At 41.7% G+C, this 24,299-nt stretch overlaps 1 protein-coding gene across 1 annotated transcript in view; it reads left to right on the top strand.

Moving 5' to 3' along the window:
• Nucleotides 1-11,250, top strand: part of SMIM13 (small integral membrane protein 13) — a 46,002-nt gene extending 34,752 nt beyond the window's left edge. Inside the window, exon 2 of the mRNA XM_023185395.2 lies at nucleotides 6,955-11,250. Within this exon, the coding sequence (XP_023041163.1) occupies nucleotides 6,955-7,154 (200 nt within the window). The 3' untranslated portion in view covers nucleotides 7,155-11,250. The remainder of the gene's footprint in view (nucleotides 1-6,954) is intronic.
• The last annotated feature ends 13,049 nt before the right edge of the window (nucleotides 11,251-24,299 follow it).

Genomic DNA, 24,299 nt, shown 5'->3' with positions numbered 1-24,299 from the left:
TCCCAGTCTTCCCTTTCCTCAGAGAACTGTTTCCTTTTGGCCACAACTGCCCTAGGCCCACAGGGACTACTGTCTTCCAGCCACCAGTGTTCACTCAAGGCTCAGTATATTAGTCCGCTTTCATGCTGCTGATAAAGACATACCTGAGATTGGGCAATTTACAAAATAAAGAGGTTTAATTGGATTTACAGTTCCACGTGGCTGGGGAAGCCTCACAATTATGGCGGAAGGCAAGAAGGAGCAAGTCCCGTCTTACATGGATGGCAGCAGCCAAAGAGAGAATGAGGAAGACGCAAAAGTGGAAACCCCTGATAAAACCGTCAGATCTCGTGAGACTTATTCACTACCAGGAGAACAGTATGGAGGAAACTGCCCCCCTGTGATTCAGTTATCTCCCACTGGGTCCCTCCCACAACACGTGGCAATTATGGGAGTACAATTCCAAAAGAGATTTGTGTGGGGACACAGCCAAACCATATCACTCAGTTAGCTTGTGGTGAGATTTGGGTGGGGACACAGCCAAACCATATCACTTAGTTAGCTTGTGGTGAATACTGTCATGACATAGTCTCTCCTTCAGGACAGTGGACTTCCCTCTGGCCCAGGGCAGGTCCAGAAATGCCATCTAGAAGCCAAGACCTGGAACTGAGGACACCAGGAGGCTGCTTAGTGTTCTGTCCCACTGTAGCCGAGCTGGTACCCAAGCTGCAAGACAAAGTTCTCTTCACTCTTTTCTCTCCTTTCCTTGAGTAAGAGTTTCTCCTCATAGCCACCACAGCTGAGAATGTGCTGGGTCACATCTGGGGCCAACATGACTCTGAGTCTCACTCAAGGCCCTCAGTAAGTACTGTTTGGCTACCACTGTTGACTATTTAGGTTCCAGGGGCTGTGTACTAAGCAGGCAGTGAATCCTGCTAGGAGCAGGTCCTTCCATTCAAGGCAGCAGACTCCCATCTGACCCAGGGTGTATCTGGAAATGTCAGCTGGGAGCCAGGGCCCAGAATGGCAATCTCATGACTCTGCTTGGTACCCTGTTCTAGTATGGCTAAGCTGATAACCAAGTTGTAAGACCGAGTCCTCTTTACTCTCTCCTCTCCTCTCTCCTCAAACAGAGGGAAGAAGTCTCTCCCAGATCTGCGAGCTGTACTGCTTGTGGTTGAGGAGTGGTAATGCAAGCACTCCTTTGGTTGCCCCAGGTGGTGTCTCACTAGGTCATGTGCTCCCTAAGTCCACTGGCTCCAAGCCCATCCCAGCACAGCACGAGGACTTGTCCAGGAATTTTAGTCCTTGTGACTTAGACTCCCTTTCAAGTTTACTGAGGTCCCCAGAGCACTTCAGCCCATGGTGGTAGGGCTTGCTGGAACTCAGGTTCCAGTTGCTGGGATGGGCAATTCCCCTATGGTTAGAACTGGTCTAACTGCTCCCTATGTGGGTGCAGACTGAGTTCTGTCCTGTCTTGCTTTCTCCTGTGACAGGACAGAGTCCCATAATCACTATGCTCTCCCTCCCCCAGGCATACAGATTCTCTTTCCATGCCGTGTGACTGCTGCTGACAGAGGAGGGAGGGTAGCGTAGGCATTTTGAGACTATCTTTCCTCTTCAGTACCTCTTTTATTAATATTATGTTAAAACCAGGTACTGTGATCATTCACCTGATTTTTGATTTTTATGAAGGTGCTTTTTTGTGTGGATAGTTGTTCAGTTTGGCATTGCTACAGGGGCGATGATCACTAGAGGCTTCTGTTTGGCCATCTTGCTCTTCCTCCCTCCTCTCTAATTGTATTTTTGTACCCACTAATCAACCTCTCTTCATCCCCTCCCCACCTCAACACTTCCCGGCCTCCAATAACCATCACTCTACTCTAGCTCTGTAAGATCAACTTTTTTAGCTGCCACGTATGAGTGAGGTGATGTGATATTTGTCTTTCTGTGTCTGACTTATTTCACTTAACATAATAACCTTCAGCTCCATCCATGTTGCTGCAAATGACAGGACACATTCTTTATGGCGGAATAGTATTCTGTTGTATATCTGTGCCACATTTTCTTTATCCATTTATCCATTGCTAGCACTTAGGTTGATTTCATATTTTGCTATTGTGAATAGTTCTGCAATAAACATGAGCATGTATGGAAATATCTCTTGAATATACCGATTTCCTGTCTTTTGGATATATAAACCAACAGGAGCATTGTTGGATCATATGGTAAATCTATTTTTAGTTTTTTGAGGAACTTGAATGTTCTTGGTGGGTGTGTCAAATCAGTTGGCTGTTAATACATGGATTTATTTCTGGATTCTCTGTTCTGTTCCATTTGTCTGTGTGTCTCTTTTTATGTTAGCACCATGATGTGTTAGTTACTATAGCTTTGTGGTATATTTTTAAGTCAGGTAGTGTGATTCCTCCTAGTTATTAGTATTGTCACATCTAACATAGCAGTTGAATAGCTTATTGGCAGTTGTATCTGGCACAGTAATACCTCTCTTAGTTTATTCTTTGCTCAGTCATACTTTTCCTGGTATATATTCATTGGGGCTTTAATAATGGTTTTTTTCCTCAAAACAGATGTGTCATGTGTCGTTTTCCCATTCAAACTGCCCAGCATTTTTAGTCTCATCCTTTGTTCAGACTATGAACACTCTTTGATAAACAGCCTATGGTAGAAGCATCAGCTCTTCCTAATCCTAAGTATTATGATATGGAAACACCCCCCTTCCCGTCCTCCTCCTGTCTCTCCCCAGAATTACACCTCTGGAAGAACTTAGTCATTTTGCTTGGAGGACAACTTGTTGAACTTTCCTCAGTTTAGTGAATTTACTGCAGTTCTTATCTAAACTACAATTTATCTCTTTCCTTTGTACTCCCAACCTATCATTACAGTAGTCATTGTAAGAAAAACGAAACAACTGGGTATTTGTTCTTTTTGGCTGCCCAGTAGATGAACTCCATAGTTATATTAGGGGAATTCCATACCTCACAGTGTTTTGTGAGAAACAGTGTCACTACTGCATGTTTCCCCCCAGCCCTCACACAGCCTGTGCCCAGACAGAATTGGGTGAAAAATGCATACTGTTCAAGCTTACCTCTCTCCAGATTTGAGGATAAAAATTACAGCAGTATGGAGTTGGAGTGGTTCAGCTGGCCAGGGTGGGGAGGGGAGTGGTGAGTGGACGTAGTAGCCATAACTTGCTTCTCCAAACTCTGGAATTTTTCTCATTGACACCACATTCTGGTTCTGAATTTTGACTTGAGATTGAATCCCTTACATTGGTTGCTGACAGTGATTACCAAAAAAATTTTTTTGATTCCTCTTACTAAAATTGGGGGAGAGTCTGTGATCTAGCTGAATGCTCTTATATCCCAAGCCTCTGAAAGCTACAGCAGTCCTCAGTTCCTTGTCTTGTAGATTTCCGTGCTGAGAGACTTACTCTTTCTTAACCATCCCAAGAGCACTATAGTACTTTATGGTGGGAACCCCAATGGTGAGGCCCTTTATCATAGTCTTTCCAGGCAAAGGATTTCCTCTCTCTTCTTTATGGTCATTTTATACATTGTAGCCACTGTTGGAATCTTTGGCTTTAATAAAATCAAGAGCATCAGTTTTTAGCAAGATTATAATTCTCTGATAATAAATTTACCACTGTAATATCTGTTTAGCACAAAAACCCTGATCAAGTGAGTTCTTTTAGCTTTTAGGTTATATTTTCGAGTCTAACCTAAGAGTTAAGAGACGTTTTCCTTAGTATCTGTTGAAGTCAACTGACCTTGTTAATTTAGGCCAATTAATGGCATTGAGGTATTTACAAAATGCAAGTCTACGGAGTATTCATGATGTACTTACCGGTTTCTTTCTAATTTATCCCAATTACCAAAGCCATGTGTGTTCACTGTGGAAAAATTTGGTAAGTACAGAGAAATATATTTTTTAAAAAAAACAAGGTAGGTCTCCAAATTGATCTACAGATATTCTTGGTGCCTTTTTTTAAAAAAAAACTTATATCGACAAAATGATTCTAAAATTCCCATGGAAATGACTCAGAATAGTCAAAACAGTCTTGAAAAAGAACATTGATGGACTCAAATTTCCTGATTTTTAAACTTAATATAAAGCTACTGTAACCAACATGGTATGGGACTAGAATAATGATAGGCATATGCAGGTTAATGGGATGGAATTGAGAGTCCAGAAGTAAACTGTAACATTTATGACCAATTGCTTTTTGACAAAGGTGCCAATATAATGTAATGGTGGAGGAAAATAATCTTCTCAACAAATGATCCTGGAACAGCTTGATTTCTGCATGCAAAAGGATGAATTTTGACCCCTCTCTTACACCAAAATTAACAAAAGTGGATTAAAGACTTACATCTAAGAGCAAAACTATAAACTCTTAGAAGAACTACATAGTTATAAATCTTCATGATGTAGGATTGGTCAGTGGTTTCCTAGGTACGCCATCCAAAGTACAAGCAAACAAAGGAAAAAATGATGCATTAGGCTTCCTTAAAAACTTTTGTGCTTCAAAGGACTTTTTCAAGATAGTGAAAAGCCGGCCCACAGAATGGGAGAAAATATTTGCAAATCATACACCTGATAAGCATCTAATATCTGGACTATACTAAGAACTGTTACAACTCAATAATAAAAAGCAACTAAATTTAAAAACTGGGCAAAAGAAATAAATAGATATTTCTCCAAAGAAGATAATAGATGGCTAATAAGAACATGAAAAGATGTCGAACATCATTAGTCATGAGGGAAATGCAAATCAAAGCTTCATGATATACCATCATGCCTGCTAGGAGTCCTGTAATAAAAAAGATGGACGATAAAGGGTTGGTGAGGATGTAGAGAAATTGGAACCTCATACATTGCAGGTGGGAATGTAAAGTGTTGTAGCTGCTTTGCAGTTTCCAAGTGTTTAAACACAGAGTTACCATATGACCCAGCAATTCCCTTCTAGATAGATACACCCAAGATAAATGAGAACATAGGTCCATGGAGAAACTTGTACACAAATATCCATTGTAGTCAAAAAGTGGCAACTTTGTTTCCTATAACAGCCAAAAGTAGAAACTTCTAAATGTCTATCAATTGATAAATCCTTAAACAGAATGTAATATGTACATAAAATGGAATATTATTCAACCATAAAAAGAAATGAAGTGCTGATGCTTACAACACAGTGGACATATGTTGGGAACATGGGCTGAGTTTGAAAAACCAGACGCAGAGGCCACGTATTGTATGATTCCATTAAAATGGCATGTTCAGAATAGGCAAATCCATAGAGACAGAAAGTAGATTAGTGGTTGCCAGGGGCTAAGTAGGAGTAGGGATGGGGAGTGACCTTTAATGGGTATGAGGTTTCTGTTGCGGTTGATGAAAACATTTTGGACTTCAGTTGATGGTTGTACAATCTTGTGGATATACTAAAAAACACTGAATTGTGTACTTTAAAAGGATGAATTTTATGGTACGTGAATTACATCTCAATTTAAAAACCCAGCGAAAGTTACCTCAGATCCCACTGCCTAAGGACAACCAAATTGAGCATTTTAGAAACTGCCTAATGCCAGGCACCTCAGCTCTTTTGATACCTTCTCTTTCAGTTCCTCACTATAGCTTTGTGAATCTTCTGTCAGAACTGGAACTCCTGACTCCTTCCTCAGTGTTCTTTCCACTAATTTGCTCTGCCTGTTTTACACAGAATTTTGGGTAAAGAGAGAAGATGCTAATTTGGATTATCATTAAAATAATATTTTACAAAGTTGGGTGCTTTACTCAAACACACAGTTGACCAGAAAATATTTATGGTTTGGTTCAGGTAACACTCAGCACCCAAGCTTAAAGCAAAAACTTGAGAAATGGATTAAATCTCTGAAGTTCGTCTTTAGTGTCAAGGGGTTTATAGTAATTTTTTTCCAGAGATTGTAAGAAAAAAACAAGTAAAATTAGAAACTCCCCTTACATATTCATTTATCTTGGCCTGGATTAACACTGGACAAGAAAAGCTGGTTGTATTTTGTTTTCACAAAATATGCTATGTTTCATTTCTATTCTATGCAGCCGGAGTCTTTAAAGTAGACAGCATCAAGAAAACACATGAGCATGAAAAACCTTGTTAGGATGGTTAATTTAGTTTATTTTATGCTCGTAACATTTTAGAGCAACCAAGCATAGGTTCAGAGGTTTTCTCCTGTGTGTTCCTTTATTGATTAATGTTTGTTCCTTATTAGTGAACATTAAAAAACCTTACTACTCCTTGCAAAAACAGGACTTGTTTTTGTTTTTTTTTTTTTTTTGTTAAAAGAGAATTAGTCATACTTTCTAATGACATTGACATGAAAATATTGTATTTGTAAAATCTGTGTTTTAAACACCTTGAATCTAAGGTATTGGTGCTGTGGCTTTAGTCTTTCATCATATAATTTAGGAAAACATATTTTCTTTGACAATTATTTCCAGAAACTTATGGATAGCTTGGTCCTGACTGAGTAGTTTTCATCATAGTGCTGTTAAGTCCTGCTATTTAAGGCCATATAGATTCTGATTGAAACAAACTTGCTTTTAGTAAATAAATAGCACTGAGATATGGAAGTCCAAGTAAATGGCAAAGTGAATTTTCTTTCCCAGAAAAATGCTCTCAAAAATTTGATTTTAATATAAGTAACACTTTTACTTAGATATCATAAACTCATTTTGATTTTACTGTAGATGGACTCAGCCCAAATTCTAAATTCTATGAGGGTAGAGACTGTTTTTGCCGTTACTGTAATCCCAGAGTTTATCCTTATTCCTCATACAAAAAATGTTTGTTATATCATTAATTTGTAATTATGTATATTTGTATATATTATTTTGTAATATACCTCCCCATTAACTATAACGTTCTGAATTGATAACATTGTGTGTAATAACTTCTCTTAATGTTTTTGTCTTTCTCTATAGGTTGGTATTTTGTATGGCATCTTTTTTTATCAAAATTCAAGTTTCTCCGGGAACTGGTGGGAGACACAGGATCCCAAGAGGGAGATCATGAGCCTTCAGGGTCTGAAACTGAAGAAGACACTTCTTCCTCTCCACACAGAATCAGATCCGCTCGCCAAAGGAGGGCACCTGCTGATGAAGGCCACAGACCCCAGACATAGTTGTGTACTCGTGAAGGATGAAAAGGCAGTTGCTAGCTTCTGTCTTTTAGTGACTTGGCTTTGAAATTTACTGATGACTGAAGAACATTTGTATTGGATTTTAAGTCCAATTTGAAAAAAGATTTACATGTAAGCCATATAAAAATAAAGGGAATTAAAACCAAATTGGACTATTATACATTTCATCTTAAAGATAATCTTTTGTTTCACCAGCTTTCTACTTATACTTTTATTCCTTGGCTTTTGGGCTTATTTTCTTGCACTGCTGCAGATCTGGTAAACATTAAAGGCTTGAAAAACCATATTTTGTTAGCCCTAAAATGTACATTTTTCTTCCCACTTTAACTTGTCTGAAATTGGGATGCATCTCATTACTGTCAACCAGGTGATAGTCATGTAATTCTGCCCTACTGTGTGCATGTGCGAATTTACAGCTTGTCATCGTGTCATTCCTTTAACCAACATGTGTTTTGTTGGTATCAAATGTGTCAGGTTTAACTGACATTTTAAAATGTCTTCAAAAAGATTACACTATGATTCAGCATTGAAACGAAAAGTTATTGTGTATGCAGAAAAGCATGGAAACAGAGCAGCGGGGCGTACATTTGATATTAGTGAAGCAAATATTCGTCGCTGGAGAAATGATCGCAATTCCATATTTTCCTGCAAGGCAACAACAAAATGTTTTACGGGACCTAAGAAAGGTAGATACCCACAAGTAGACGAAGCTGTACTACATTTCGTCAGTGAGACACGTGCAGAAGGACTGCCTATCACACGCCAAGCAATGCAATTGAAGGCAGGAGAAATTGCCAAAACCCTGGGAATTGATGAAACAAAATTCAAAGCGACAAGAGGCTGGTGTGACCGATTCATGCGCCGAGCAGGACTGTCGTTAAGGCATCAAACATCGTTTTGTCCCAAGCTCCCTGCTGCCATTAAACAGAAGACAGTGTTGGAGCACTCTTTCAAGAAGTGCTGCATAACCAGTACTCTTGACAACACCAGGAGAGATGTTATGTGGAAAAACGCAGACATCAATGACTGTGGTTTGAAAAGTGATTCAGAGGAGTTGGATTCAGAATATGAAGTTATAATTATAACTTAACCAATTTATTTCACACATTTTCTTTACATATGCACAAGAGTGATGTGAAAAAATCTTTAACTCAAAGTGCTGTTTCAATAAATATAAAATAAACTTTTCTGTGATATGAAAGCATTGTGTCATAGTTTAATGGGCAGTGTTTTTTCTTAGTGATACATATGGTGCATCTTAACAATTGGTAGTATCTTAGGTTAAATTAAGAATGGTAGCTTGTAAATATATTTTTCTTTTTAAGATAGCAGTTATTTATTGGGGAATTTGATTCTGACTCATAATGTTAATCTTGTTATCCTGTGTGAAACACATTTCTGGGGGGGCAGGTAACCTATTCGATATTTTAGAGTAGTAACTTAGGAATCTAAGAACTATCTTCTACTTCAGGAAGAGTGGAATTAGTTACTCCCTTTGTATAGGAGGACTTTATGCTCAAGGAATGTGTTGTGGAGAAAAACACTTCTTCACAAACAGCAATTCGTTGACAAGACCTCAAAGGTAATGCGTATTGAGGAAAACAGTAGTGGGTGAAAATACCCGCTTAGCTGTAAAATGACTCTCTTGCCAGGTTTCCATGTTTGTCTTAACTGAACTCTGGACTGAGTGTTTACCAGGGAGGAGAGATGTGAATTAAACAACCTTCCTGTTTAGTGTTACCTGCTTTGTACACGAATGAAATGCAAAGCCAACTTATTTTATTAATCCAAGTTCTTTTTATGTTTTTTTTTAACCTTTATTAAGGACTAGTCATCACAAAATATTTAACCTCTATTTTATGATGGTGTGTGATGATGTTTGATACCTCATACTTCTTGCTTAGAGTTTTGTTTAACAGTTCACTGGCTCTGTCCCAATATTTGTGATGAACACCTCTTTGCTATATTGTAGCTCTTGGAGATACTAAAAGGGAATTCACAGAGCATTACTTTAGTTTTATGTGTTTGCTAGGGGAAGATTTCCTAGCTGCTGAGAGCGAGGCACAGTCTTTCTGTCTTCATTTCTTTATTAGATACAATTTTCTATTTTTATGTGACTCTAGGGCATAACAAAACAGTGACGATTTCAAGCATTAATTTTAATGCTTCCTACTAGCTAAATATCATCTTAAAATGATTATCAGAAAAAAAAAAAATGCCCCCAAAACTTTTCGGTACTGGGAGGATATTTAAATTAGATTTTTCATAGTCTAATGTTTTGAACCATGGATTCTGTTTTATGGTGGATACCTAAGGTTTAGATAATAGTTGCTGGAAAGCTTAAAGTAGCTGGTGAGCTTCCTGTTATGTCACTATTAAAGAATTGATGGCTGATGTAACTCTCCCGCCGAAATCTACAAGGGTCATGCCCAAATTAATACAGGTTAACCTTTGTAGAGGTATACATGTTGGCATTATTTATTGACATTTACGCTTTAAGCATGTCTTATTTTATGTAATTTTAAGAAATACTCTATTTAACTTGTGAAATACACCTAAAAGCATACTAGTTAGCTCTTAGCCTCTCACTTAGGGAGGGTAAAGAAACATCACTGATGCCAATATGAAGATCTCTAAAATCCTTTGTTTAGAACTTTGTTCTCTTTGTGCACCTCACAACACACTTACCATGGTACATATTTCTTAATGCCACTAAGGCAAGATAGTTAACACAGTTGTTTATGTGGTATAGTGTTTCTTTTCCTGTTTCAGTGCTTTTGTAGCTAAAATTACCAGAACTGCATCACAACTGCATTTTCAGTCTCAGTGGGAGGTGGACTAGCCTGTGTTTAATTTTAGAGCTTAAAAGTGTATAAGCATTAAAAACACATACATGTATTAGAATCTTGTCTAATCCCTCACAAAGGATGATGGTGATGAGCATGCCATCTTTTGAAGATTAATTCTAAAATTGAGGACTCTGGTAGGTTGTTCTGTTTCCTTCCCAATCATCCATTCATTTCCAAATGTTTTGCCTTTGAAACTTTTTGTGAAAATTGCCTGTACCAGTTGCATTGGTTGTGTTGCTCTGATTTAAATGCCAAAAATACTGAATATTTGTGTAGTGTTGTTAAATGAGGTTTTTGATATTTCCATCACTTGATGAATTTTGTAGTGATATCCTCATAGTTGAAACAAGTATATTGCTCTGGTGGACAGCCACCTCACAGACATGCAGACCCATTTCTTTCGATATTAGGTTTAACACCCATTTTAATTTTATTTTGCTGAAGGTTTGGAATATATAAAGTAATGGATTCACAAAATATGATATCTTAAAACGTGTTGAAAGATTTGAAAGTGGTACATTTTTACTTTTAAGAGCAACAATTTTTGAAATTAGTCAAAGATGCAGTCTTTTTTAAAAGTCAGTTTTCTCAAGTAGTATGTTGTAATGTAAGATGTAACTGATATAACTAGATTTTGACTGGTAAACTTTAAGTGCTTTTACATTTGAGGTTGACTTTAAAAAGCCATTGAGCAGCCCTCAGAGGTTATGGACTCTCAAGCGACTAATGGAATAGTGTTCTGTTGTGAAGTCTAGAACTAAAGCACTTTGTATTGTCTGCTTCTAAAGTGTCCTATAGTTTTTAACTTAAAGTGTGAAGAGTAACATTTTATCTTATGGCAATTAAAGTTACATTTTTCATTTGTTGGTGTACATGTGCTACCTGTTTTATGGGGAATGTTTAACATGATCCTCCAAGTTGGTTCTATGCATAACCATTCACCAAATACTGCTGCTGTGGTTCCTTGAAGGAAATATTCTGTGCTCTGCTATGATGCATTGCCATCTTGCTGCTTGACAATAGGTTTATGAAGACTTAGAATTATGTGTTTTAATAGTACCTTTGTATATATAACAAGATGTAAAATTAAAGATGAGGAATGTATGTAAATGATCATTCACTGTTTTTGTTTTAAAACTGGTCAGTACTATAAAGCTTCTGTGGTTTGTATGATGTTTTAACTTTCACTTTAAACTGCATAGAATAAATTAAAATGAATACAACAAAAATTGTGTGTCTCTGATTGATAAAGGATGCTAAGTGTGAAGGGTGCCGTGGACATAAAGGGATTTGAAAGCAGCCATTCTTACTAATGGTCAGCACTTCACCCCATTTTTCAAACTACAAATCTAGAAGAATAAGAGGATAGCAATAATATTTCTTAGTGCCATCAAAGTAAATGACTTAGGACATATACATAGCATTAAAGGACACACACACACACACACATATATAGTGTTAGAGCTACATTATTACATTTACCTCATTTAACTTTTTGTTTTCTTCCCATGCTGTATTCAACACCCTCAAGGTTGTTTTGTTAACTTGTTTGCCATAGATCATGTTTCACATTTTTGTTAGTATTAACCACCAGGAAGATTGAGGAAACTCATCAAAGCCCAGTAAAAAGATGGAGGAGTTTCTTTGAGAATGCAGTTGAGATAGAAAGCCATGAATTTCATTGGCTGGGGCAAGTTGTGACTTCTCCAGGACTGCTCAGCTGCCAAGAATGTAGGATGGGAAGAAGTGGATTGTGCTAGGGTTGGATTTTGCAAGGCAGGTGTGTCTGAAGGGCAAGGTCATTAGAGATTGCTGGAGATTGGCCCTGGAATTTGGGCTGCGTCATGAGAGAAGTCGGATCAGTAAGGCACTGGTAAACTGGGTGAAAGGACAGGGATAGGGGTTGAAGATAAAATGAATGTGACGTGTATGATAGGAAGTTTGGGATGGAAATCAGCTGAGGTAGTTCTGAGCAATGACACTAAATACAGCTATAGAAAAGGGGAATCTGAGAAGAGCGACTCATTTTATTGTGAACCTGAGAATGGCCACTAATATTTTCCACATGATGGCTACAGTTGGAATGGAGAAGATAAACTATGACTTGGGGGCCATGTTAGGGACTTGGAAGACTGATCTTAAGGTCTGTTATGTCTGGTGGCTCTTAAAAGGAGGAAGGAGCTTCCTGAAAATGGAAGAGGAATGTTCTAGGGGACCTTTGAGAATGCTCTTTCCTCATCCTGGCCCCCACTCCCTGGGCATCTCTACAAGTGCATTAGTTTATCTTGTGTAAGTACTTCAGCTGAATTTTAAGAATGATGCTGTTTACAGAGAACTTTGTGGGGGTTAGAGGAGGAAGGAGGGAAGGACAGCAAAAGCTTCACTAAGAATCTTAAAGAAAGGAGTTGGAGTTTTCCAAGTAGAGGATGAGGATTCTAGATAAAATAATGTGCACAGGCAGTGTCACGGGAAGGTGCCTTGCTTGGAGAACTATAGAGAGTTGGTCATTCCTGAAATAGAGAATGCAAGTGTCAGGGGTTGGGGATGGGGGTCCACTGTTTTGACAACAGAGATGTACAGTCTAGGTCACAAAAAGACCTCGTGTGCAGTGGCAAAGGCTTTGAAGTTCATGTCATACGGTACAGAGAGTACTAAAATGTTTTAAACAGAGAACACTGATTTGCTTAATTAACACACGTTGAGTAGTCAACTAATCTTCAGGCACCTGCACTAGTTGCTCGTGCTCACTGCGAGGAGGAGGACTGGTTGGAGGCACAATGGAAACAGGATGTCTCAACTGGTCCAAGCAAGAAAACAAAACTAATGGCAGACTGGAAAGGAGCAATGACCATGGGAAATTTGAGGATAAGAAAAATCAATAGGACTTGAGATTAGATTGTGAAGGAGGAGGAGAAATGAAGGATAATTTCAACATTTAGCAGTTGATAACATGGAGGGATACATACAGGAAGAGAAGTAGGTTTGGGATTGGGTATAGGGAGATGGAAGATAGGAGTCCAGTTTTGGGCATACCATATTTGAATTTAAGGTGTTTATAGGATATTAAGTAGACAGAAATAACTAACCAGTTGTACAAATAGTATGAGGGACATGGATTGAAAACACAGACTCAGTGTTATCACTATGTGTATGCATTTGAAGCTGTACGCAAAAACAGGATTCCCCAGGGCAGAGAGTGGAATAAGAAAAGACCCAAGGTGACACTGCTATGGTGTGAATATTTTTTTTCCCTCCAAAAATTCATGTGTTGGAAACTTAATGCAATAGGGTTGGGAGGTGGGGCCTAATGGGAGGTTTTCAGGTCATGAGGGCTCTGACCTCATGAATGGATTAATGTCACCATAAAAAAGGGATGGGCTCCCTTTTTTTTTTTTTTTTTTTTGAGGTGGAGTCTCACTTTGTCTCCCAGGCTGGAGTGCAGTGGCACGATCTTGGCTCACTGCAACCTCTGCCTCCCAGGTTCAAGCGATTCTCCTGCCTCGGCCTTCCGAGCAACTGGGATTACAGGTGCCCTCCACCATGCCCAGCTAATTTTTGTATTTTTAGTAGAGACAGTTTCACCATGTTGGCCAGGCTGGTCTCGAACTCTTGACCTCAGGTGATCCACAGGTGTGGGCTCTCTTTTCTTCCATATGAGGACACAGTGTTCCTCCTTTCTGGAGGATATAGCAAGGAGATGCCATCGTGGAACCAGAGACCAAACCTGCTGGCACCTTGATCTTGGACTTCTCAGCCTCCAGAACTGTGAGAAATAAATTTCTGTCCTTTATAAATTACCCAGTCTCAGGTATTCTGTTACAGCAGCACAAAAAGAACTAAGGTTGTTACAGTGCGGATATTTGTCCCCGCTAAACCTCATGTTGAAATTTGATTCCCAGTCTTGGTGGTGGGGCCTAGCAGGAAGTATTTGGATCACAGGGGGAAGATCCCTCATGAAAGGCTTGGTGCCATTCTCTCAGTAGCGAGTGAGTTCTTGCTCTATAAGTTCCCAAGAGAGCTGGTTGTTAAATAAAGCCTGGCAGCTCCTCCCCAACCCCTGCTTCCTCTTTGCCTTGCAATCCTGCACATGCAGACTCCGCTTTACCTTCTGCCATGAATGAAAGCAGCCTGAGTGCCTCACCAGATGTCCAGTCTTCCAGGCAGTCGAGTCACAAGCCAAATAAACCTTTTCTTTCTTTCTTTCTTTTTTTTTTTTTTTTTTTAAAAAAAGAGGCCAAGGGCAGTGGCTCATGCCTGTAATCCCAGCACTTTGGGAAGCCAAGGCGGGCAGATCACGAGGTCAAGAGATGGAGACCATCCTGGCCAACACGGTGAAACCCCATCTCTATTAAAAATACAAAAATCAACTGGGCATGGTGGTGCACACCTGTAGTCCCAGCTACTTGGAGGGGCTGAGGCAGGAGAATCGCTTGAACCCGGGAGGCGGAGATTGCAGTGAGCTGAGATTGCGCCACTGCTCTCCAGCCTGGCAAGAAAGCAAGACTCCATCTCAAAAAAAAAAAAAAAAGAGAGAGAAAGAAATTACCCAGTCTCAGGTATTCCTTTATAGCAATGCAAAACAGCAATGCAAAAAAAATTCAGGCCTCTAAAGAACATTGGTATTTCTCAAGGAGGTTGGTAAAAATTTCTTAAAGAGACTGGTGAAAGAAGAAGTTCAGTAAGGACTCTGAGAAGGACCAGTAAGAGAACTGGAATATGCATGAAGGATAGTAAGGTGCTAGAAGCAAAATAAAGAAAAAACGTGAAGAGCAAGTGTTCAACTGACATACATCGTAGAATGATGTTGCTTGGATCTGACTTTTGAAGAAATTGTGCCAACAGGAGTCCACTGTAGTAGTTTATGCAAAAGATGACACGAATCTGCAAGGCTGGTGGTAGTGGGGACAAATTGAAGAGATAGTGATGGGAGTCAATTTGACAGGTTTTGATGATTGGTTAGATACAGGAAGTGAGAGACAAGGATGAGTCAATGGTGAATCACTGCTGGACACTGGGGTGGAATGTATTTTAGGGGACAGTTTGGGCATAAGCCCAGGTGCGCGTAAGACCTGTGGAAATGGCCAATCTGGATCTTAGGATCTCAGTCAGAAGAACTGAGATCCCATCCAAATGCCATAACTTAAAGTGGGAAATTTATTTAACTTCCCTGTTTCCCAGTCTGCTAAATGGGAATGATAATATCTATCTCATAGGATTAATTTTTAAAATACCCATCAAGCATATTAATATATAGTAAGCAATCAGTAACTTCACTGTCCCCCCTCCCTTCTCCTTATTCATCTTTGTAATTGTAGAAACCTCCTTCTACTCTCCTTCTTCTCCTCCTCCTCCTCCTCCTCTTTCTTCTTTCTTCTTGTTCTTCTTTTTTTTTTTTTTTTTTTTGAGACAGTCTCACTCTGTCACCCAGGCTGGAATGTGGTGGCGTAATCTCAGCTGACTGCAACCTCCGCCTCCTGGGTTCAAGCGATTCTCCTGCCTCAGCCTCCCAAATAGATGGGACTACAGACGTGTACCACCACACCCAGCTAAAAATATTTGTATTTTTAGTAGACATGGGATTTCACCATGTTGGCCAGGCTGATCTTGAACTTTTCACATCAAGCGATCCGCCTGCCTCGGCCTCCTAAAGTGCTGCGATTCAAGACATGAGCCACCGTACGTGGCCTAGAAACCTTCTTAATGACAACTTGGTCTGGGAGTTACTCATTTCGTCGAAACATCCAACTGAATCGTGCTACACTATTTGTAGGTAAGGCCAAGTCTTCTTTCACTGAATATAGATTCATTAGAGTTGCATCTCATTTTCTTTGCAAGTCAGACATAATTCTGTGAATTATAGTCTTGTTCTCTTAAAATGTGAACCAGAACAGAAGCTTGCAAATATTTAACTATATTTATCCATGGTACTATTTTATTTCCATTTTATATTACTATTAATATAGTATAATTTTACTATGTTTTGTAGTATATACAGTCTGTATATTTTATAGTTGATACTGTGAAGGATATGTGTAGTTTACAGTTGTCTCACTTGTAACTAGATGGACAGGATTTTTAGCATCTTACTTTTATCGGGTTTTCCCAAAGCAGTTAACTATGTTATAGTAACAGCAACCCTCTTTTCACATTATTTCATTGTTATATTTAATTATAGTATGTAAATACACTATCAGAGACAACCGGAATAAACAGATTTGGGAACAATTTTGGCTAAACAAAGAAGTGATTTGGCGAGAACAGAAATATGTGAGCATACAAAATACGAATCTTCTGTCCTTGACGGCACCGCACTCTGGCAGGGACTGGGCATCTTATTTTACAGAGCAAATCAACTGGAATCCACTTACCCCTGTCTATATCTATTCCCAGCCTCTGCTTTCCTCCTGCTGCCTGAGAGGACAGACCCTCCTGCCTGCCTGAAACAAATCCCTTCTGTCCTTCAGATCCAATCTCCTCCTACCTTTTCAGCAAACTGACACTATCAATGATTTATTCTAATATATTCAGTCACATCCTGTCAACTGGGTCATTTCCTTAAACATTTAACTGCATTCAATAAACATATTCCATCTGGAAAGAATGGGGGGCGGGGGAGGCCTGCTTCTTTTCGTCCTCGAAGCTGCCAGCCACTGTTCCCTCTCCACTTGACACCAGATTCCCCTAAGTTGTTGTTGTTGTTGTTGTGTTTTAGAGACAAGGTCTTGCTCTGTTGCCCAGGCTGGAGTGTGGTGGTGTGATCATGGCTCACTGCAGCCTCAATCTCCCAGGCTCAAGCAATTCTCCCACCTCAGCCTCACAAGTAGCTGGAACTACACGCGTACCACCGTGCCAGCTAATTTGTTAACTTTATCATACAGACAGAGTCTCGCCATGTTGCCCAGGCTGGTTTCAAACTCCTGGCCTCAAGCGATCCTCCCGTCTCGGCCTCCCAAAGCATTGAGATTGCAGGCGAGCGCCACTGTATCTGGCTCCCCTAAGTGGTTATCTCCGTGACTTTGTTGACATAAAATCTGAAGGACATTCTCCAGCCCTCATCTTTGACCTCTGGCAGTGTTTGTTGTGGTTGCTCATCCCTTGCTTGAAACATTCTTTTCCTTGGCTTTTATGACACTAAATTGTCCTGATTTTACTGATTTTATTCCTATCTGACTGGTCATACTTTCATCTCACTTATAGGAGTATCTTGCAAACAAATGTCAGAGTTACTCAGAGCTAAATTCTAGCCCTCTTTTTCTTACTCTGTGCTGTCTCCTCAGGCAATTTCATTTGTGACTTCAACTACCATCTCTTCACCAGTGGGACACATATTTCTGTCTCTCTCTCTCTCTTTTTTTTTTTTTTTTTTTTATTGAGATGGATCTTGCTCTGTCACCCAGGCTGGAGTGCAGTAGAGCAATCTCAGCTCACTGCAATCTCCACCTCCTGGGTTCGACCGATTCTCCTGCCTCAGCCTCCCCAGTAGCTGGGATTATAGGCATGTGTCACCACACCTGGCTAATTTTTGTATTTTTAGTAGAGACGGGGTTTCACCATGTTGACCAGGCTGGTCTTGAAATCCTGACCTCAGGTGATCTACCCGCCTCGGCCTCCCAAAGTGCTGGGATTACAGGTGGAAGCCACTGTGTCTGGCCTCATATTTCTCTCTCTTGAGCCAGCTGTCTTCTCAGTCAGTCAAACACTGGTTAAACTCAGAATCTGCAAGGTCAAGCTTATGACCTTCTCTAAACCTGGTGTTCCTCCAGTGTCCCTATCCAGTGGCTTACGTCGGCAGCCTGGGTATCATTCTTGATACTCTCTGGTGTCCTATATCCAACACATCAACAGGTCTTGTTGATTTTTCTTTGGAAGTAGCTCTTGAAACCATATACTTTCTTCCATTTTCTTATTACCGTCTATAGGCCAGGTAATGTAGTGGTCATAAAATTAGACATAAATTGTGGTCTGTGAAATTAGACTTTTGTGTGCCTCATTTTTCATCTGTAAAATGGGTATTAATAATAGTAGCTATCTCATAGGGCTTTTGTAAGGATTAAATGAGTCAATACACAAAGCATTTAGAAGTGTGCCCAGCATATATCAGTTATTCCCTACCACGATAATGCTCACTTGGGCCACTGCAGTAGTGGCTGTTTCAAATCACTACAGCCCATCTTTAGTATTTTCTCTTATCCGTTACCGAGAATGAGCTTTTCACAACCCAAATTTGTCTTCCTGCTTACAACATGTGAATAGGTTCCCATCACTCCTAGAAAAAAGGTAGAAAAGCTTCAACGTGCTAGTGACATGCTGCACGGCTGCATCTGCAGTCTCCCCAGCATCGTCTCATCCTCTTACTGTATATGCTCGTGGCCACGAGTCATCTTTCAGTTGCGCAGACATGCTGTCCTCACTCAGACATCCCCACCCTACTCACCGGATCCTTCCACTGGCCGTGCCCCTCTTTCACACACTTGCCTTCTCTCTCCTTATCTTCCAGTCCTTCTTTCAATTTCAGCTCACAAATCACCTTCTCAGGGAAGCGTTCTTTGAACACAGCCCCCTTTCCAGACAAACTCTCACAGAGAAGTCTTCCTTTCCCTCAGTGGCCTGATGCCAGACAAGAATTGAACATTGGTTGGTGGATTTTTTTTTTTAATTAAGTGTCACCATTCCCACTATGTTGAATTAATTAAACAATATTTTCATATAAAGTAGAGCTTATATCAAAATAACATTTTAGACTGCAGTCTTTTTATTGGAATCTGAGAGTTTAAAATATTATAAAAGATGCCTTATTCCTGCCTAATGAGCATCTCCTGAAAGTGGCGATTTTCTTTAATCAGCAAACACGAAAGTGTATGTTAATGAGATGCATCTTTTTCAAGCCCATAATTCTGCAACTTCTGTGTCCATTTCACTCCTTCATCTCTTCTGCAAAGGTCAAAGGATCTTGTCTGGTGCCTCCAGAAGAGCAGCTTGTGACCACGAGGTGGCGACAGTTTTCAAGAGTTGGCAGGTGAGGACGCCTTCTGTTCAGGTCTGGTCAGGGGTGTGCTCCTTTAAAAGGGTGTCGCTGGATTAAAGTTTGTTTGGTCATTATATGGCGCCCTGTTTTATGTCATAGGCATTTTACCTAGCGTTCTTTACCTAAAGCAGCTGGGGCAAGCATTGAAGCTATTGATCAAACTGGAGCACTTGAGAGTGAATGGGAGGAGAGTAGATTATACATCACTGGGCCAGGACAATAGATACAAAACAGGATTGTTCCAGCCACACAGGGGCATCTTTTTTCTCCCTCTAAAGCCAAGTCAGGTGACAATATTTACAGTCTCTCTGACACCTACTAATGAAGGCTTGAAGTTAGAGAGAAAAGGAGCTCTCCCAAATAGCATTTGAATTTTATCTCCCTGTGTAGGACTCCAGAAAGTAAATCATTTCAGAAAACAAGTAAGGAGAGGATGACTGGTCCAAAGGTTCACATATTTATTTGTTGGAGTCAGAGAAACTCTACCTTTGGTGAAATGTCTTGAAAATAATAAAGCTTTTTTAAAAATTTTGTTTTGAGACGGAGTCTCATTCTGTACCCAGGCTGGAGTACAGTGGTGTGATCTCGGCTCCCTGCAAGCTCCACCTCCCAGGTTCAAGTGATCCTCCTGCCCCAGCCTCCGGAGTAGCTGGGACTACAGGCGTGAGCCACCACTTCTGGCTGATTTTTGTATTTTTAGTAGAGATGAGGTTTCACCATATTGGCCAGGCTGGTCTCGAACTCCTGACCTCAGGTGATCCACCTGCCTCGGCCTTGCAAAGTGCTGGGATTACAGGTGTGAGCCACTGTGCCCAGCCTAAAATAGTAAAGTTTTGTGTTGAAGTACCTTTCATTTGCAAAATCCTTTCCATATACTGCCTTCATTGAGCTTCACAGCTTTGTGAGGGGTAAGGAAGGAAGGAAAAGTATTATCCTTACTTTACAGGGAAAGAAATTGAAATGCACTTTCTCGGCCATGGATGTGGTAAGTGCAAACCCTGGGCTTCTGCCTTGTTGCTTAGAGAAGGGGAAATACTTAAAGCATTCAAATCACTGTATGTCATTCAAACAAAGGAAAACGAACGCATATTCAAATGCAAACACCAGATGAAGCCCTAATTGATATGAGCATACCTGGCTGGATAAACGCATGGAGAGAGTTTTGGTGTAGCACTGGCTTTCCCTCACTCCATATGGACTCAACAGGTTTTGGCTCACTGGGGTTCTAGATCTGGATTGTCCAACAGGGAGGACTTGCAAAGGGTTTGGAGGAAAGGTGCATTTAACAAGAGCAAGTGGCCAGTGGGCAATGTGGTTGGATTCCCAGAGGTTAATAGTAGAAACGTGCACCCCGTGTCCACATAGTCTGGCAGGTGGTAGGTCTCTAATGAGGGTGGCTTGCAGATACTCGGGATCTGAATGCTAAGCTCTGGCTTTGGAAACTGTAGCCATGTTTTCTGTGGCCACCTTGGACCCAGGGAGCGATGCTGTGAGCAGTAAGATGGGCCCCATAGGGCTGGATGATGCGCATCTCAGTGACGGCGCTGACGACCTGAAGGGCACAGGCTGTTGCTAAGTTTTCTGGATTGTGGCGGACCCTTTAGGCTCTTAGGGAGGGAGAGATATGTTGCCAATGATGACTAATATTGAATGTCTCACTAACCCTGGTAAGTAGACTCAGAGTCACATTTAATTTGATTGAGAAACAAAACAAACCCAAATACCTAACAGATCTTGCACTGAGTGTTGTCAGGTTAACTCATACTTGTTAGTGATTACATGTAGAAACAAGTCCTCTGCTCCTCTCCAGACCAAAAAACGAAACACAGAAAGAAGCCCAGGGCCCTGGCCTATTTTTCAGCCTGGTTCCTTCCTAGCCCACACCATCCATCCATCAGTCCTGCCCTGTGCTGCTGCAAATGCCAATCACCTTGCCTGATGTCCTCTCACCTTTAACTCAAGGGCCACCTCTTCCATGCAGCCTTCCCTGGACCCCCGTGATCCTGTGGCCTTCTGTTGGCACTTCCAGGAGATCTCTCACTTGTCCCTCCTTCTAGACAACTGTTCTCAGCATGCAGAATCACCTGCGTGCTTGCTAAGTGCAGAGTCTTGGCCCTTTCTTACTGAAATCCACTGAATCAGAATCTTGGGAGGTCTGGACTAAGAAGCTGTATTTTTAACATGTGTCCCTGCAGGTGATTACTACCCTTTCTTTACCCCCTTGTGCTGGCTTGAGTAGTGTCCTTCCAAAATTCATGTCTACCTGGAACCTGTGACTGTGACCTTATTTGGAAATGGGGTCTTTGCAGATGTAATCACATTAAGATGAGGTTATACTGAATTAGGGTGGGCCCTAATCTAATGACTAGTGTCCTTACAAGAACAGAGAAATTCAGAACCCCAGAGCAGCAACACCATATGAGGATGGAGACACTGACAAACTGAGGAAGGCCACAGACTGCCCATGCACTGATTTCAGACTCCTGGCCTCCAGATAGTGAAAGCATAAGATTCTGTTGTTCTTTTTTTTGACACAGAGTTTTGCTCTTGTTGCCCAGGCTGGAGTGCAATGGTGCAATCTCGGCTCACTGCAACCTCCACCTCCCAAGGTCAAGAGATTCTCCTGCCTCAGCCTCCCGAGTAGCTGGGATTATAGGCATGTGCCACCACTCCCGGCTAATTTTTTTTGCATTTTTAGTAGAGACGGGTTTTCTGTATGTTAGTCAGGATGTTCTTGCACTCCCAACCTCAGGTGATCTGCCTGCCTTGGCCTCCCAAAGTGTTGGGACTACTAGCCTGAGCCACCGCACCCAGCCAAGATTCTGTTGTTCTAAGCCACCAAGTGTGTGGTACATTGCTACTGCAGGCCTAGGTAACAAATACTACCCTGCACCTCTCTCTTTTCCTATCTTCTGTCTTAAGTTATCCTTATTTCACCTTCTTCCCTACAGGAAGTTAGATTTCTTATTTAAATTATTTTCATGTTATAGTGGACCTATGTCAATTTTTTGGGGTGGTTCAGTGGACAATCGCTTGAGGAAATGCATGTGTCTACCCTCCCATGTGTCTTGGGAGGGCCAAGTCCATCTCTCTCAGTAAAAGAAAATTAGGCCAAGCGGGGGTGGATCACAAGGTCAGGTGCTCAACACCAGCCTGACCAACACTGTGAAACCCCATCTCTACTGAAAATCCAAAAAACTAAAAATAAAAATAAAAAAATAGCTGGGCATTGTGGCACGCACCTGTAATCCCAGCTACTTGGAATTGCTTGAACCTGGGAGGTGGAGGTTGCAATGAACCAAGATCGCGCCACTGCACTCCAGCCTGGGCAACAGAGCTAGACTCTGTCTCAAAAAACAAAACAAAAAAAAAAAAAAAAAGAAAAAGAAAATAAATAAAATTCCAGACCTTGGTTTCCCTCCCTGCACTGCAGCGATGGTCCAAGCACATCACCTCGTCCCTACAGCCATGCCCACCCATGGTTGAGAGAGAAGCTCATAGCCCCAGGAGGAGGCTGCCTGACAGAAACGTTGCTCTGGATCTGCAGTGGCAGCTGCAATGGCTTAAGCTGCCCACCCCGAGGTGTTCTAGGGTCACATGTATGCTGACGTGGCATGAGCAGTGCAGGAGGCAAGGGTTGTCCTGTCATCAACAGGCCAGCTCCGCGCACTGACCGTGGTATTGGTCCTGAGAGGTAACAAGGTGCTAGCAGCCCTGGCTCCCAGCGCCGCCTCGGCCTTGGCGTCCACTGCGGCGGTGCTTGAGGAGCCCTTCAGCCCACCACCGCACTGTGAGAGCCCCTCTTTGGGCTGACCGAGGCCAGAGCCGGCTCCCTCTGCTTGCTTGGAGATGTGGAGGCAGAGGTGCGGGTGGCAACCGGGGCTGCGAGCGGCGCTCACGGGTCAGCGCGAGTTCCGGGCAGGCACGGGCTTGCCGGACAGCACTCAGAGCGCCTAGCGCAGCTGGACCAGGGCAGTGAGTGGTTTAGCACACGGGCCAGCAGCTGCGGGAGGTGTGCCGAGTCCCCCAGCACCGCCAGCCCCCTACACCGCGCTCGAATTCTCGTCGGGCCTCAGCCGCCTCCCCGTGGGGCAGGGCTCTGGTATCTGTAGCCCACAATGCCCAAGCCCGCCCAACCGGCGGTGGGCTCCCTCGAAACCCGAGCCTCCCCTACGGGCGCCGCCCTCTCCTCCCCCGTGCCTGCAGTCCCATGGACCCCCCAAGGGCTGAGAAGTAAAGGAGCCGCGCGCTGGTCTGACAGGCAGCTACGCCAAGGGCCCTACTAGACTATCCACTAGGCAGAACTAGCTGCACTTCTGAGTCGGTTGGGGACTTGGAGAACCTTTATGTCTAGCTAAAGCATTGTAAATACACCAATCAGCACTCTGTGTCTAGCTCAAGGTTTGTACCAATCAGCACTCAGTGTCTAACTCAAAGTTTCTAAAGGCACCAATCAGTGCTCTGTGTCTAGTTAATGTAGTGGGGACTTGGAGAACTTTTATATCTAGCTAGAGGATTGTAAATGCACCAATCAGCACTCTGTGTCTAGCTCAGGGATTGTAAATGCACCAATCAGCACCATATCAAAATGGCCCAATCAGCGCTCTGTAAAATGGACCAATCGGCTCCCTGTAAAATGGACCAATCAGCAGGATGTGGGTGGGGCCAGATAAGAATAAAAGCAGGCCGCCATGGGTAGCTAGGAATAACTTATTTGGGTGGTTGTTTTAGGTGTATTAGGTTTGTGTGTTTTATAGTAAGTTTTAGGTACTGGTTAGTCTTGAAGGTTTATGGGTTTGCTTTATTAGCTGTAACGTTCACGGACAAAAACACGGAATCATTCTTGTGAGTGAAGAAACTAACTCGCTGAGAGGTGTGCCGTTTTTGAAAGCTGTAAGACTCCTGATTTAAACGTTGGAAGTTTCACTTTGAAAGATAGTAAGTCTAGAAACTCACCGGGAGGGAAAGAGGAAAAACCCGCAGTTGTGCTGGGTTTTAGCGCTGGGAATAGTTAGGCTGGAAGGTTTGTAGGTTTACTCTTGAATCCGGTGTAGACCAAAAGAAGTTCTAGTCATGTGATGTTGAAGTAACTGTAACAATTAGTGCAAGGGGCTGTGGCTTCATTCTTGAAGTCAGCAAGACGTGAAAGTCCCGCCATTATGGACCTAGTGCTAGTGGTTGGCTATATTCCTACCAATTCTGTGATTTTTTTTTTTTTTTTTGAGACAAAGCCACTTTTAGTCCCCAGGGCAG

This window comes from Piliocolobus tephrosceles, chromosome 5 (assembly GCF_002776525.5).
Source record: "Piliocolobus tephrosceles isolate RC106 chromosome 5, ASM277652v3, whole genome shotgun sequence".
Classification (NCBI taxonomy): domain Eukaryota; kingdom Metazoa; phylum Chordata; class Mammalia; order Primates; family Cercopithecidae; genus Piliocolobus; species Piliocolobus tephrosceles.
Note: the sequence above shows the minus strand (reverse complement) of the source record. Positions and strands in the feature narration are given on the sequence as shown.